The sequence below is a fragment of the Diachasmimorpha longicaudata genome, chromosome 4 (assembly GCF_034640455.1).
Source record: "Diachasmimorpha longicaudata isolate KC_UGA_2023 chromosome 4, iyDiaLong2, whole genome shotgun sequence".
NCBI classification, from domain to species: Eukaryota; Metazoa; Arthropoda; class Insecta; order Hymenoptera; family Braconidae; genus Diachasmimorpha; species Diachasmimorpha longicaudata.
In genome coordinates this window covers 5,312,233-5,327,103 of record NC_087228.1, presented here as the reverse complement: position 1 = coordinate 5,327,103, position 14,871 = coordinate 5,312,233, and the positions used below count along the sequence as shown (strand labels likewise).

The following is a 14,871-nucleotide window of genomic DNA, read 5'->3' as shown; positions in this document are numbered from 1 at the left end:
AACGAACGGAATCCAGGCTTAGGGAAATTATTTATTTCATGTTTAAATTATTTTATGAACAACTTGCAAATCACGTTTTTTGTCGCGTAATGAGGGAATGAACCAAAACATAATTGGTGGAGCAATTATTTTGTGGATATTTTGGGAATTTTTTAGATTTATTGGAAAATGTTGGAAGATTTTGTTGATTTTAATCATAAATTAATAAAAAACAGAAAGTACTGGTGAAATTATTCTGCAAATATCTAATTTGTAACCGTAAATTTTTACTCAAATTAATTATCCTTTATTTTTATGAATAAAAGCTCCATTCACAAGCAAAAAGAGTTAAAAAATCTGAAGTTTCTTTTTTTTATTTTTCATTCGAAGTTTCTTCCTATTTTTTAAAACGAAAAGATAAATAAACAGAAATACCTTATGAAGCTCAGGAATGAACTTTCTCAACATGAAAACATGCTACAGAAGAAAATTACATAAATTGCTGTTCCAATTATTCTGTGAATATTTAAAGAACTGTTAGAATTTTCATGGCTACTTATGTTCAAAAATAACCTGAGCGGTTTGCAACAAATTTAGGGTGATTGAAGTTCAAGGAGAATTTCTCGAAGATAATTTCTAAATTATCGAAAGCAAAATTGCGGAAGAGTGGCTAAGTCGTTGTTGAACATCAACAATCATATAATCACAAATACAAATGATTGTAAAAAATATGGCAAATGAACTATTTAGAATGATAGTAAAATGACTGTAAGAATTTTTCGTTGTCTGTATTTTTTTTATTCTAATGAATTTTTTCAAACTTTATCCTTCCGCAGAAATGTGTGAAATTGTATTGGTTAATTTCATTATAAATTCCTTGATTGATAAATTATCTTTCATGCACGAGACCAAAATTTGAATCACGTCGAATGTGACTCGAACTTGAATCAAGTCGCAAAATTAACTTGAATCATATCACACGTCACATGAATCAACTCGTTATATTAATTTGCACTCTTTTCAGTGAGACCCCCTTCAAATCGTGAACCGCAGCATAAAATAAGTTGATTCACAACTTTATTCAGTCCCCCCCACATCAAGTCGTGATCGTCAACTTGAATCGTGAATATTTTTGTGGCGGGGAGGGGAGCATCATGAGCCTTGGACAAGAAAACATTTCCATTCACGCATGAGCGCTATCGGAAATGACAGAAGTCCGTCCCACCCCCACATTTCCCCAACCCTTTCCCATTCTTCTCCCTATTTTCTCCAAAAATCTTCGTGTTATTCCCACGTTCACTTCCCTCCACTCTCCACGCTCCAGTGATTCTCAACATCATTTGCCTATTCACATATATACTTTATGTATCCGCACGACTGAATTTCGTCCCCGCATATTGTAAACATCATTATTAATCTTCCAGTGGCATTCCTCCCATATGCAGATTCCTTCGAATACCTTCTTGTTACGTATTGCACAGTCATAACTGTATCGTACACCCGGATCTTGAGCGGAAGCGCAACACGGTACGACTATTTACATTCGCGGAATATGATTCGTATAACAACAACTTTAATGAGAGTGCAAATGTTTGGAATGAGATTGTCGACGATTTTCACACTGCAATTTTCAACTTTTTGAATATTTTTATCAAGTGATAATTAATTGCGCGAAATTCCTGTACCGTTACAGAAATTCTCCAAATCGATTCCATAATCGATGACGATGAATAGTTTTATCCGCGTGTTGACTAGATAAAATTTAACTGATAATCCCGAAATATTTGCACTGATAATTTTGAAAAAAAAAATCATGTTTGAAGCCGGTTAACTTTTTACTGGACTTGACCGCTATCATGGGGCTACTATCAAATCGATTTGCTATCGATCACGGTTCTAAATATCTGTAATATAGATATAATATAAAAATCTATAGTTATAGGGAATTTTATTGGAATAAAAATAAAATTGATGGGAAGCGATGACTCTGTTCTATGTTGCCCTATGTATTCAAATTTTTGGCTTTCCTCTTCTCTCTTACTACACCTTGAATCCGCCGCCATAGAAAACAATGCCGTCTTTGATCGATGGATATAGACGAATCGGCCTCTGGGAAAAGCAATTAATTTTTGGGGGCCTCTTAAGAGGCGATCTTAATAACCGGCTCCTCTTTCAAATGGAACGTGAATGAATGCATAAACGATTCCTCAACAATAGACGAAGTAGTAACTCGAAAGAAAAAAAATATTGGAGGGCCACAAAGGAAGGATGCACGGACAAAAAATAAACTTCAATCAAGTCTATTTTACACTTGATTCCAGTATATTTTTTAGTTGATCCTAGTGCATTCGATTCTCGATGACAATATGGAGAAAAAAATGATTTTCCCACGGGCCTATTATCTACTGTAAATAGATTAAATAGTTCAAAAAGTTCATCTTCGATATGTGCACTCAATGTTGTAAAAACGACCGCAAGTTGGCTGTACTGCAAGTCAGGTACTTCGAGTACCTGATGACCAGAAGGATCCCAGACCCTCATTACGTCGTACGCCCCTGATATTGTTTTGAATGCCCCATTCCACAGTTCCATCGTTACTCTTTAGTTTGTTTGATGGATCAGTGAATTTTGTGAAATAGTTGGTAATAGTTAGTAATTGACGGAGCAGATTTATTTTGGAAATGCCAGAGGTAAAGTGAATCGACGATGAGTTGAAAAACAAAAAAGACAACAAATGTTGTGAATTATTAAAATTATGACACAGGGAGCCATTTCTGAAAATCCTATACGGTAAATCTTGTTACTGATATTTTATTCGAAACTTTTCGATGATCCAAGTTTTTTTGTAAATTGATCTATTAACAGTAGATAATAAAATACTGGGGAAATCAATTTCTTATCGATTTGACTATCGAAAATCAAATATTCTAATATCAAATATAATCTAAATTTTTTCTTTCTTTCCCTGTAATAATAAGAAATAAGACGTTGGTAGACCTTTAAGGAGGCATTACACTCTCTATCAAAAGTGCTCATCGTTTACCGCATCCGGATTCAAATTACGCTTGGTGCTTGCACTTATGTTTATTTATCCAGTTATTAAAACTACATTAAGGCCAGAGCCTTAATTATGCGGGGAGATCTGGAGCACGCATATGGGGCCCCTGCCGGCAAAGGACTCCTCTGCTGAGAGACCGCCAGCTACAGCTGTGTGGGCCCCAAATAGCCTTCATATATGATGCCTGTGAAGGGTGATGTATGTCCAGTTCACTTCTCACTGTGTGTACGACTGTATTACGTCCTATACATTTTATATATTTTTTTAACAGCGAAAGTCATCCTCAGAAAAAAAGGGGATTCTAAAGGGGATATTAATTGAGTTATCCAACCGCAAATTAGCCTTTTCAGAGACATCTTTTATTCTTAACAATGAGTATTTTTGAGATAGAGATAGAGAAAGTCGAGATGTGAATTTTACTTTCGTAATAAAAAATTCTTGGGGTTTGATAGTTCTGGCAATAGTTAAGGAGAATTTTATTTAAATAGTAACTTTTATAAATAGTTTATGTCAATTTGGAAATCTCATGGAACGATATTTAGTCTATTGTATATCGTATATCGAGAAAGTATTGAAGATTGACATTTCAACAGAAATGTCTACTGTCTTGAAACTTTCAATGAAAATATAATAAATAAAAAAATGTCAAAATACAGTTCTCCGAATTCTCCGAGTCCAGCTCAAACTTCCGTTAATACTTTACAAATGATAAGTTTCCAGTGAGAAAGTGACACGTTAAAGATAACAAAATTTCAAAAAATTGAAATTAATTCCCGAAGAAAAAGGACGACCAGGATATCCCTCACTCCTCCATTGAGTTTACAATATAGATTATGTTTTGTATATAGCGCGTCGATTTTTCATGGGCCGATGATTCTCCCGTGCGAATAAAACTGACATGCACATTCACTGGTACAATCCAAGTATGATGTGCCTGTCAGATCATTACCATCGCCTGCATACCACAGTGCATTCGTGTGTCTTATGCGTTGTTTAATTTGAATACACGAAGGATAGACAGGAAGTCAAGCGCTCGTGTGATGCACATTAGCGACGCCCATTTCTGTGTAAACTGCATTATCTTGTTCCATGATAAACCGTCCAGTTCCGATGAGTACATCTTGTTTCAACCGCGTCATTCAATAAAATTTTATTTATTCAAATGTCGTCATCACTGAGTGTTTTCGCCATTTGAATAGCCGAACATTGTGTTTTTCGCGTTTTCAATTACGCGTTAATTAATCGAGTGTACCAGTATGTGTTGTACCAACACATCGCTCTTCGTCCAGGGGTGTTCAGTCGAAAAATTCATGTAAACAATTTTTCTGTTTCTACCGGTTACATTAATGTTAAAGAAGAGAAAGACAAAACTCCCCCCCAAAGTCACCACGGAAGTATTGGTAAAATAATTGGAGTTCGCGGTTCTATTGTTTTTATTCCATATCTCGATAAATATTGACGATAGAGAAAAAAACCATAATACGAAATTATTCCTTATAAAATTATGAACAAAAAAGGTCTGAACATTTTTCTTATCATAACAATCGAATTGGAGATACTAGCGCGAGAAGCGCGCGCCGGACTCTTCGATTTGTGTGTTGTCCAGTTCAAGCGAACCGCCCACTCACTTGCTATTCTACCATCTAAAAATCGTCTATAAATAATATTAAAATAATTTTAGGTACGAAATCAGGTGGAATGATACAAAAGTCATTTGTAAAACTCTATAACCCATACTACTAAGCTTCATCAATCATGCCCGTCCCACCGTCCTTACGGCAAATAAATTTAAATGCAAAAACTATCATTATTATGTACTGTTATTCGAAAAATACACTTTTCACGACAATTTTTATCAAACACTATATTACCACTTTCAACATTATTATTGATTTGTATTTTTTTGTGTAGAATTTGATAAGGAATAATTTTGTATTAATTTATTTTTTTGTTGCGAACGATATTTACGGAGATATCCAGCAAAAACCCTGAGACCGCAACTGTAATTTATTTAAACAATATATCTGGGGCAAATTTGAGAGGAAATTTTTCCCATTTCTGTTAGTTGAAACTAAAACTAGCGATGAAAACGACAAAACCACAAATAATTAAAGAACTTTCAAATTAATCGAACACTGTCATCGTCATTATTCTTATTATCATCATTTGTCATGCACAAAAGACCGGCTTTTCAACGATTCTATTTCCCATCTCAACTCCCTTACGAACTTGAAGTGTCTCCCTCCAACAAACCACCAGAAATTAAGTAATTAATAACATAATAAAAGTGAATGATTTCTTTGTGATATCTCTATGATATTGATTAATTAACTAACTCATTTCCTATGAACACAGACCTATTTTAAACCTCAATTCTTCATGTTTCATAACACTTCCACTCCTTTCTCCCGAAAATTACTAAACCAAAAAAACTGATTGCACACATCGTTTATAAATAAAAAAAAAAAGAAAACATAATTTTCCCTCTTGAATTATGCACCACAGTTGCGTCTAATTTGCATATATCGAGCATGTGGCGTGCGCACACGTTACAAGATATTTGTTGTGAAAGGGAATTGACGGCAGGATGCGCGGTAAAACCGCAATGACCAGGCGAAAAATAATGAAAATAAAAATACCTAGATGTTCTATTAGAGTCAGCTTATGACTGCTAGACTCAGACACGCTCACGTGCTGTCACAAGCCAAATTCCCATTTCTCATTGATGATTCATATTCGCAATTATTCCACCAACGGAGAGCAACTCATTGCCAAATAATTCAGGAGTTACGAATAGAGATGAATACACTAATTAGGGTGGCAAGGGAGGGGGCTACCGGGACTCTCTATGACCTCGAGCCTTTCTTCATCGCGATGTCATTAAGCTTCGGTCAATTATTTTACCAAAAAATTGTAAAATACCGTCAGTCGGAATAAAAGGCCAGTTTCAATGGCCAATTTCGCAATAGAATGAGACGTCGGAGGTTGAATATCTCAGTCGTATCCATCTGTCCTTTACATTCCTCGGTGATGATTCTAGGATTCATTGATTTCAGTTGAAATAATGAGATCCGAGGGAGAAGGTAAAATGGTAAATGTACGAGGTAAATGTGTAATTCCGTTTGGCGCGTAACAACACGCATTTCTAACGTGTGTCAAATACTTCAGGGATTTTATTTCAACTTCAGGGTATGATAGCCAAATAATTATGGTAAATAGACGGGATACACCCTGCTTGTCCATAGTGGGAAGTCAATTCGAATTAGCGTCTAATGATCGAGGGAGAAAAAAAAAATTCGTTATTGCTTGCATCATTTTTCAAAAGGTCTCGCGAAACGAGGTTTTGCAATTCTCACGAGTCGAGTATGTTAGAGGGATAGAAAAAATTGTGCATACGCCTAATTCCTTGAGGGAAAGAAATAGTTGAATCGAGTATATTTTATGGTTCATTCAAGTGAACAGGGAGAAAAAAACGTGTGAATTTTTATGGTGTGATTTCGATGGAAATTGGTGGGTTGTATTACAATCTCGATGGAAAGTGGGGGTGGGAGGATAATTAGTACGTCGTGTAGGGAAATTTGTCAGCTTAGGAAAACTTTTGTATCGACGTCGGGAAAATTCAAAGTCTGATGGGCGACGAGGAGATGGACGCGAAATGGCTGATGCGACCGTCGGTAATAATCGGATATATTCGGCGGTCAGCGACGACCAATGACAATGAGTTGAAAAAAATTACTGTGGGGTACGGTAAACAATGATGGGAGGTACGACAATATCAAGCGATTTAGATGGGAATTTTTAAAGAATTTCTATCAATTTTTTGATGGTGCCGTATGATCAATTTTACGAAGTCTCATATCATTAATTAAGAAATGGATTACATCACTAACTAGGAATGGCTAAATAAATGATAAGATACACAGACTGAAAAGTATGACAGTGACGACCAGTGATTGTTATTTAATTACCAAAATTTGATTACCAATGTGGTTATCTGGTGAATCCAATAATTAGTCTAATTGACCGGTGATTACCAGCGATTACTACAAACAGTGACATCACGATTTGACCTACGATCAACCAATCGCTGAATTCAAGTACATTTTTAGTTGATCCTGGTACATACTACATGAGATTTTCGACGTTAATATTGAGAGAAAAACAATAACATCGTTTCTCTTTAATTTATTTGATGGATCTGTGAATTCGGTGAAATAGTTCGTAATAATTAATAATAGAATAGTTAGTAACTGACGGATCGGAATTCCTTTGGAGTTATCAAAAGTAAATTGAATTGACAATGAGTGAACAAACAAAAAAGACAATAAATCTACTAAATTGTTGAAATCATAGGATACGGAGACATTTCTGATAATTTTCCACGGTAAACACTTTTAGTGATATTTTACTCGAAGTTTTTCCGTTATTTATAAGAGTTTGGGTGAACATATTAACGATAAATGTTCTTGAGTTACTTAATCCATTCATAGTAGCTAATGAAATCGTGGGAAAATGAATTTCTCATCGATTTTGCCATTAAAAACCGAATCCACTAGAATAAAGTATAAAATATCCTCAATTTAATGATTTTTTTTCCTTTCAGCGCTCATTTTTCCACCAGCAACTTTGCATTTTCCGGTAATTGCGGTGAAGTGGGAAAGACCATATTCTTAATTCCTTTATAATTTTTTTTATTCATCCACACTGCTGTATTACCATATTCCCTCGGTGAGTACATAAACGACTACCAAGGATTAGCATGCCACAACCAAATACGGTTAGCCAGCTCACCTGCGCGATAGAACCAACAATGCAATGAATATGGTAATTTTCATCATTTATCCGGTTCGCATGGCGAACTGAGTACCACCATAATGTTTTTCCCTGGTTCGGGTCCTTGAAATAAAATTCAACTTGGATATCGCGGGCTCTCTTACTCCAGGCCACGATCGAGAGTGCGTTATTCACGATTGTCTTTGAAGGCGCAGGGGGATATACCACTCACGTGGACAATTGCGAATTCTATTATGAGAAGTTTGTTGTGGTCGTTTGATTTCTCAAGGTCGGATGGTTCATTTCACATTTTTTTCATACTAGATACTGTCCTCAAAGTGATATTCTCCAAGGATGGATCAAATGATTTCATCCGATTCTCATCAACTTGATCTGACCAAATGTTGACAATAAACGCCGTTAGACAATTTGTAATTACTTCATACAATTCTAATTACTTCATCAGTTTTTAATCCATCGTCAGGTGTAAGTTAAGGCGACTTTGATCTAAACCTGAGCTGAATGTCCGCGCAGATCTCAAATCCTGCATCCGTACACAGCCAGAACGATTCATTTCTTCCAGACCAGATCCATCAAATATTACCAAATGGTACTGTTGATCATGACCACGTCAAGGTCCCTCAATAGTTAACACATCCCTCCCTCAAATTGTCACATTAAACTCCAACAAGATGTACCCAATCCACTTTCCCCAACTATCAACCAATGAACACCTGGCAAAATCAAATCGATCCTAATCTTGAACCAAAATCCATTCCTTCCATTCCTTCGTGATAACTAACTCCTCCCATAAGTCCCATTTCCTGTCCGATAAAAATCACGACCCCACACAAACATTTTGATTGACCAAAATGGTAACTGCGACCTATCAAGTGTAAGAGCTTCCTGGTCGCGTGGCCATTCACCGATTTCTGGTGGCACTGGTGGTACCACCCCAACACCGTCCTGAATGTTTAAAGAAAAGAACAGGAAAGTTGGTCGCGTGTCACGGTGATTTGTCGGGGTATTGTATGTGTGGGATCTCCTCTTTCTCTTTCTCGTTTCAAAAAGAGTCTGAAGGGTTAGCCTACCTGGACAGGAGGGATACCCAGAGAGCCCGATCGGCTCGAATGAGAAAGGGAGAGAAGAAAGAACGCCACGTGACCCTTGTTCAGAGGCCTCGCGTTCCTTATTGGAATCCTTACCCCAACCTGACCTAGCCAAGGTGAGATTTATCCGGCGGCTTTACCTGACTCCCCAGACTCGTGTGTTTGGGTCTTTCAGTGCAGACACCTACATCACCCACTTTAATACCGACAACGGACTATCACACTTCAGATCAGTCCAACAGGTTTCTTTCTTGTCTTATTATCTTTCTAATTTTCGAAGGTGAGAAGTAGGTCAATGATCAGTTTTGTTATGTCAAGATGTCACGATACAGTTCAATTAGCACAATATGTCGTCTTTTTGGTGATGCTGAGGAGCTGAGGTCGTGTTTCGTGTTTATTGAAGAGAAAAAGTGGTTTATTGAAGACATTTTTGAGGAAATGATGAATTTTACGGGGAATTCTCACAAAAAAAAAATTGGATCTGTTGATGATCGTTCCGGAATCTGAAGAAGAATGGGAGAAAAATTGGTCGAAAGATCTTTGGAGGAGAATTCTTGTGACGAAGGATTTTCAGGAGAGAAATGTTTGAGAATATTTACCAAAGTGGGATTCAGAACGTTTTCAGCAAAAAATAGGGTCTGAAGATTCTTTTTGGAAAACTAGATAATTTTTTTCAGTATTAAACGGAGAGAAATATTTAGGAGAAATTACGGAATTCGCAGTTGGCTCATTGATTACGGAATCGACTGGGAATTTTGACGTGACAGTATCGTCCCTCATTTTTCACAGACGATTCAGATTAAATTTACGGAACTTTCAGGAAAAATTCACCGACAGTTTCGTAACATTTCCTACAGCCATGTTTCACCCCGAATATTTGAATTAATATAAAATTAATAATACATTAATAATACATTTATTCAATCTTCGAATCTATAAAATTCATTAGATGAACATTGAATTGTACTGCCGATTGTATTAAATTTTGTCTTCCAAGAAATTCTGGCCCTGACAGTTAATGGGGGTGATAATTTGATCATAATCATTACTAAAGGGAATGACACTGCAACTCTTAATGAAGTTCAATCGTCCATTAAAACTACTAAACGTTTTTTTAGTTAACGATTTTGAGCTGTTCATTGATTATCCTACATTTCACAAATTTTGTAAATGTCAGAACCAAGAAATCATGCCAATAATTATTATCCCTTCATTAGAAGTGAATCCCATCAACAAATTATCGACGGATACAATTGTTAAACCTCAACAATCACCAAATTCATGTGAAATGCAAGAAATTTTTCTGAGAAATTGGACATGAATTCGTTACATTTTCACATTTTCCATGGCTGCCAAGTAATTCAATCAATTTTTATTGAACAAACACTCCACAACGCAACTCAATTAATAAACCCATAGATTTCAAAATCCCTTAGAACCATTCAATTTCGTTTCAACCCATCCAAATAATCCCTCATCTCCATGGATAATTTCTCATTTCGAAGGAAAAAATCCCCAAAAACTGAAGCCCCTCGATCCTTCACAGAACTGCCCAAATAAACATAAACTTTGCATTTTTTACATTTCCATTCTTCATTCATCCCCAAGACGAGCAAATAAAAATTCCCGGAAATTTTCACGTATCCCCATCACCCCATTACCTCCAGGAACCTCTCCCATAACCCAAAGAATAGCTTCCGGAATCCAAAAAGTTGTTTAGCCGTTGCCTCCAAGGGGGAATACACAAGTAGGTCGGCGCAACTTGATTACAGGTTCCCTTAATCACCCGGTGCCCGGTCTTCGTGATGATCTATGATCCCCCTAGATCCCAGAATCCCACCCCATTCTCCCCATCACATTAGACATTGATTTAAACCCGTCCTCGAACTTCCCATTACCTCAAAACATCCAAATCCCAAAATGTTAATTCACCCAATTTTCCCCTCCCTCCAGTCCCTCCCCCCACCCCCATCATCATCACCATCACTTCCTGCCGGATCTCTGTTATCTCACGCCTCGCCTTGGTGTTCCGAATGACGCTGAGTCCCGCGCAATCATCAAACAAGAAACTCAACAACGAAGAAACCGAATGACTAAGCAAATAGATCACAAAAGATTCAACAAAATGAACTAATTCTTCACTTTCTTCTGTAAAAACTGGAATCCACAGATGATTGAAATGATCCGACGGCCTGAGAACTCATCCAGAGCCTCATCAACGTAAGAAATAATCAAGGCTAATGTAAAAATAGGATGACTAGTCAAAGATTGTCATGATTAACTTCATTATCATCACTCACACAGTCTTCCATTTGCCATTACCCAGATAATAAAACCCATCGAAGAAATCTATTGGCCAATAATTTTGCATGATTGTATGCACGAGTATCATCATCATCATCATCGGTTGTCGCAACACCACTCCGGCTGCATACATAATTCACAAAATTGTGAAACTAAAAAAAATCCAAAACAGAAAATCAAAAAAAGAATAAACTTATTCAAATCACGATTCAACCAGGCGCCGTTGAACAATAACCGGAAGTTGTCGATGTGATGAGGTTGACTGCTCGCAAAAATCATTTGTGATAAAATAAATATCCAACAACAGGTGTGACAAATTCAATGATTTTCAAAGCGTTCTCTAATCGAATATATCTGAGCAAATGGCTAATCATCAATTTTATCGATTGTGATAACCTATCAGCATTTGCAACTCACATTTTTCGTTGGATTTGTTTGATTTTAATCTCATTTCTAACTCTGAATGATGTATAAGTGTCTAGGGCGGCTGATATCAGTCGCGCATCAATATTGGTAATAACAAATTGTTGAAACATGCGACGTAAAAGCGAATCAATTGGTAGATTAAGGCGCCTATAGAGTATTCGAGGAAATCCTGATGTCTGAATGACACTTATTATTTATTAATTTATCGCAATACCACTTGACTGCTCGCCTCATCATATTTACCTGTCCGTGAGATTTTTTATTTTCCATTATTTATTTTTGTAATCTCTCATCTCTTTTTTTGCGCCAACTGATAGCGCGTGTCTCACGCGAAGCGTGAAGTGCTTTATCGATATATTAGCGAAACGATTGAAAGGTGAGAATACTCGAATGGTGTATCAAACAGGTGATTAATAATCCCCCAGAGTCATAACAGTCACACTTAATTAATAATCTCAAAGTGGCAGCCATGGATAATACCCTCATGACAACTATACCGATATCTAATTAACGATTAAACTATCCACTACACATAAACTCCAAATCCCAAATTACTGACAAACAATCCATCAAAACCCAAAACCAAAACCAAAATAATTCATCACAATATTCCGCAGAATATTACAACTCATATTGACACATGAATCACAATTGATAGATCAATTTGATGATGACAAACAAATACCATAGATTAGATAATTCAATACTTCTGATACATTAAATAATGAATCATCACAGGTAATAATATGTAACCAAAAACTCTCAGAAATTATTCAAGATATGATAAAATATTAAACTGAGAAACATAAACTTCTTATCAACGTTCGTTCTATTCCCTACGAAGGATGAAAATTAAGATATGAAAAGACCGACAGTCTGTCCATAAACCCTATCAAATTCCGAGCTACAGGCACTTCTTATCAAAATATTTTCAAATTTATGATGCTCACCAGTTTCAGCTCCTCGCAATGGCCCCGAGGGACTACCACCCGTTGACACCCCCTCGTCTTCACTTCCACTGGTGCTGGCATCACTTGGACTGTAGCTTCTTCTCTCGTTCATTCTTCCAGATTTTTGTCCACTACCACCAATACCATTATTATTATTATTATTGTTATTATGTATACGATTTTGAAGTCTTTCATGCATAGTCCTGACACGTGCATGTAGCCTCTGCTGTTGTAACGAACCAACTGAAAAATCAAGTGGTTGATCAACATCTGATTGACCTGATTGTTGGCTCTGCAGTCTCTGCATCTGATTGAGAGTAGCTGATATAACACCTGATGTTTGATTAGCCTGTGCCATTTCCTGATCCTGATGTACACTAGACGGTGGACTCCACCACTGATGCCCACCCTGAATTGATCTCCAAGCATCAATGGTATTATTATTCGTTGGGCTTCCAGTCTGTTTCTGCTTCTGTATTTGGCTTTGATTCTGATTTGGTTGTGGGCTCTGTTGTGAATTTTGTTGCTGCTGTGCCATAGCAACTTCAAGATTGTTATTCTCTAACAGGTGCATACTCGGTGTTTGCGTCATGGACGTGGGTAATGCAAATGATGTACCCAATGATGATTGACTCGTGTCGTGCGACGAATGGTGACTATTCTGATGTGATTGATGCTGTTGCTGTTGCTGTTGTTGTTGGGGCTGATGATTGAACAAATGAAGTTGGGAACTTGATGGTACAATAACAGGGGGTGTTATCTGGCGTACGGATCGGGCTGCCTCGGCAACCCACCGGCGCACAGCTTCACTGTCAAGGCCCGCCAGACCTGCAGACTTTGTTTTTGACTGTCCAACTGGTGATAAACCCTTCTCAGTTAGCAATCCGGGAAATGCGAGGACCCCGGTACCCGCCACCGCGATTCTGGGCCCTGTAACGCCCCTGTAAGCACTCACTCCCGCGTAATCCAACGTGTCTTCGTGATTACCTCACGCCAGAGGCACTCGTTTTTTCACTGATTGATTTGATGTCTTGCTGATTGAATTATCGATAATGGTTTTCACTCGGTGACAGTCTCATCTAGGTTTCAATACTTTCACTGGCCGACCGATGGTTTCAATGTTCAAAGGTATTCAGTAATGTCTTAAAATCCTAGTTGACAGTGTCACTCAATGCCACAATCAGTCACTCGCATGTCATCCCGCACTACTGACATCATCAGCTGTCACAATCTGGTACAACACAAAACACCGAGTGAATATCAATGTTAGGGCTACTTGTTCCTTCTCCTGTCACTTCTAGCCTCATTCACTTCGCCTAGCAAACACTTTGTTTATTTTGCTTCTTTCTTTCTTCCAGGACCAAACACTTGTGTGATGACAGTTTCGATGCGCTGGTAAGAGGCCACCTGTGTACCACCACCTGTCATTCAGTTCAATCCTTTCATCAAAACTCATTCACCCTCAACACCACTCAGTACAACAGCAACAAAAATATCACGAGTTCAAGTTTAACTGGCTAACTGCCAATAACCAACACTTCACAGTTCGTTGACATCTCCTCTCATTGCACGAAAATTTTAATCTCTTCCTGTCAACAATCAACACGCACTCCTAGTCCTCCAAAACATTACCCAGATATCCTTCAATGTTAAATCTAGAACGAAAATTTCCTGTCAATTGCTCAGCCGGTAGTGACTCCACCGCTTCCTCTCTAACCCTTCTCTTCCCCTCAATGAAAACCGAAATCACGAGGTACCTGTTTTGGCTATTTGCAAATAGTCTCGACAAGTCGCGAAGGAAAATTCGCAATTTGGAGAGTCAACGCGGTAAAGAGTAGGCGACAGTAGCAACAACAGCGGATAGATGCTGTCGCGTGCATGTGTGCAGCTACACTAGGGTCCAGGCGGCCGCCGGCACACGGACGCTCGGGCCGTCCAGCAGTTTTCGCCCGAAGGTGGGGGAGTCGTTAGGTCGCCCGTTGGGAAGGAAGGAAAAAAAAAATGTGAAGAAGAAGGAAGAGCGGTGAGGAAAAAAAAAAGGTACTGGAAGTGGAGAAGGAGGAAAGAGAAAGAAGAAGTAGGTAGTCCCCCGTTGTTGGAAGCGTAGAGGGTCTGGTGTCCGCCTGGTAGCCCCTGGCTGAGTTGCTCCGGCAAGTGGGGCGCCGGCCGATGCCGAGGGGGTGGGGGGTCGCGGCCGTGAGCGGCAGAGGGAGGGGGGGAGGGGGGTCTGGGGAGATGCGTCGGTGGGGAATACAACGGCCAATCCGTATTA

General features: G+C 38.2%; 1 protein-coding gene across 3 annotated transcripts in view; it reads right to left on the bottom strand.

The window, feature by feature from the left end:
• LOC135161107 (POU domain, class 2, transcription factor 1-like) overlaps nt 1-14,670 on the bottom strand; it is a 123,906-nt gene extending 109,236 nt beyond the window's left edge. The window contains exon 1 of one of the 3 annotated variants that reach the window (XM_064118399.1): nt 12,600-14,670. In XM_064118399.1, the coding sequence (XP_063974469.1) occupies nt 12,600-13,191 (592 nt within the window). In that variant the 5' untranslated portion in view covers nt 13,192-14,670. The remainder of the gene's footprint in view (nt 1-12,599) is intronic. The other 2 variants (XM_064118398.1, XM_064118400.1) reach the window with 2 other exon arrangements.
• Nucleotides 14,671-14,871: the final 201 nt, after the last annotated feature.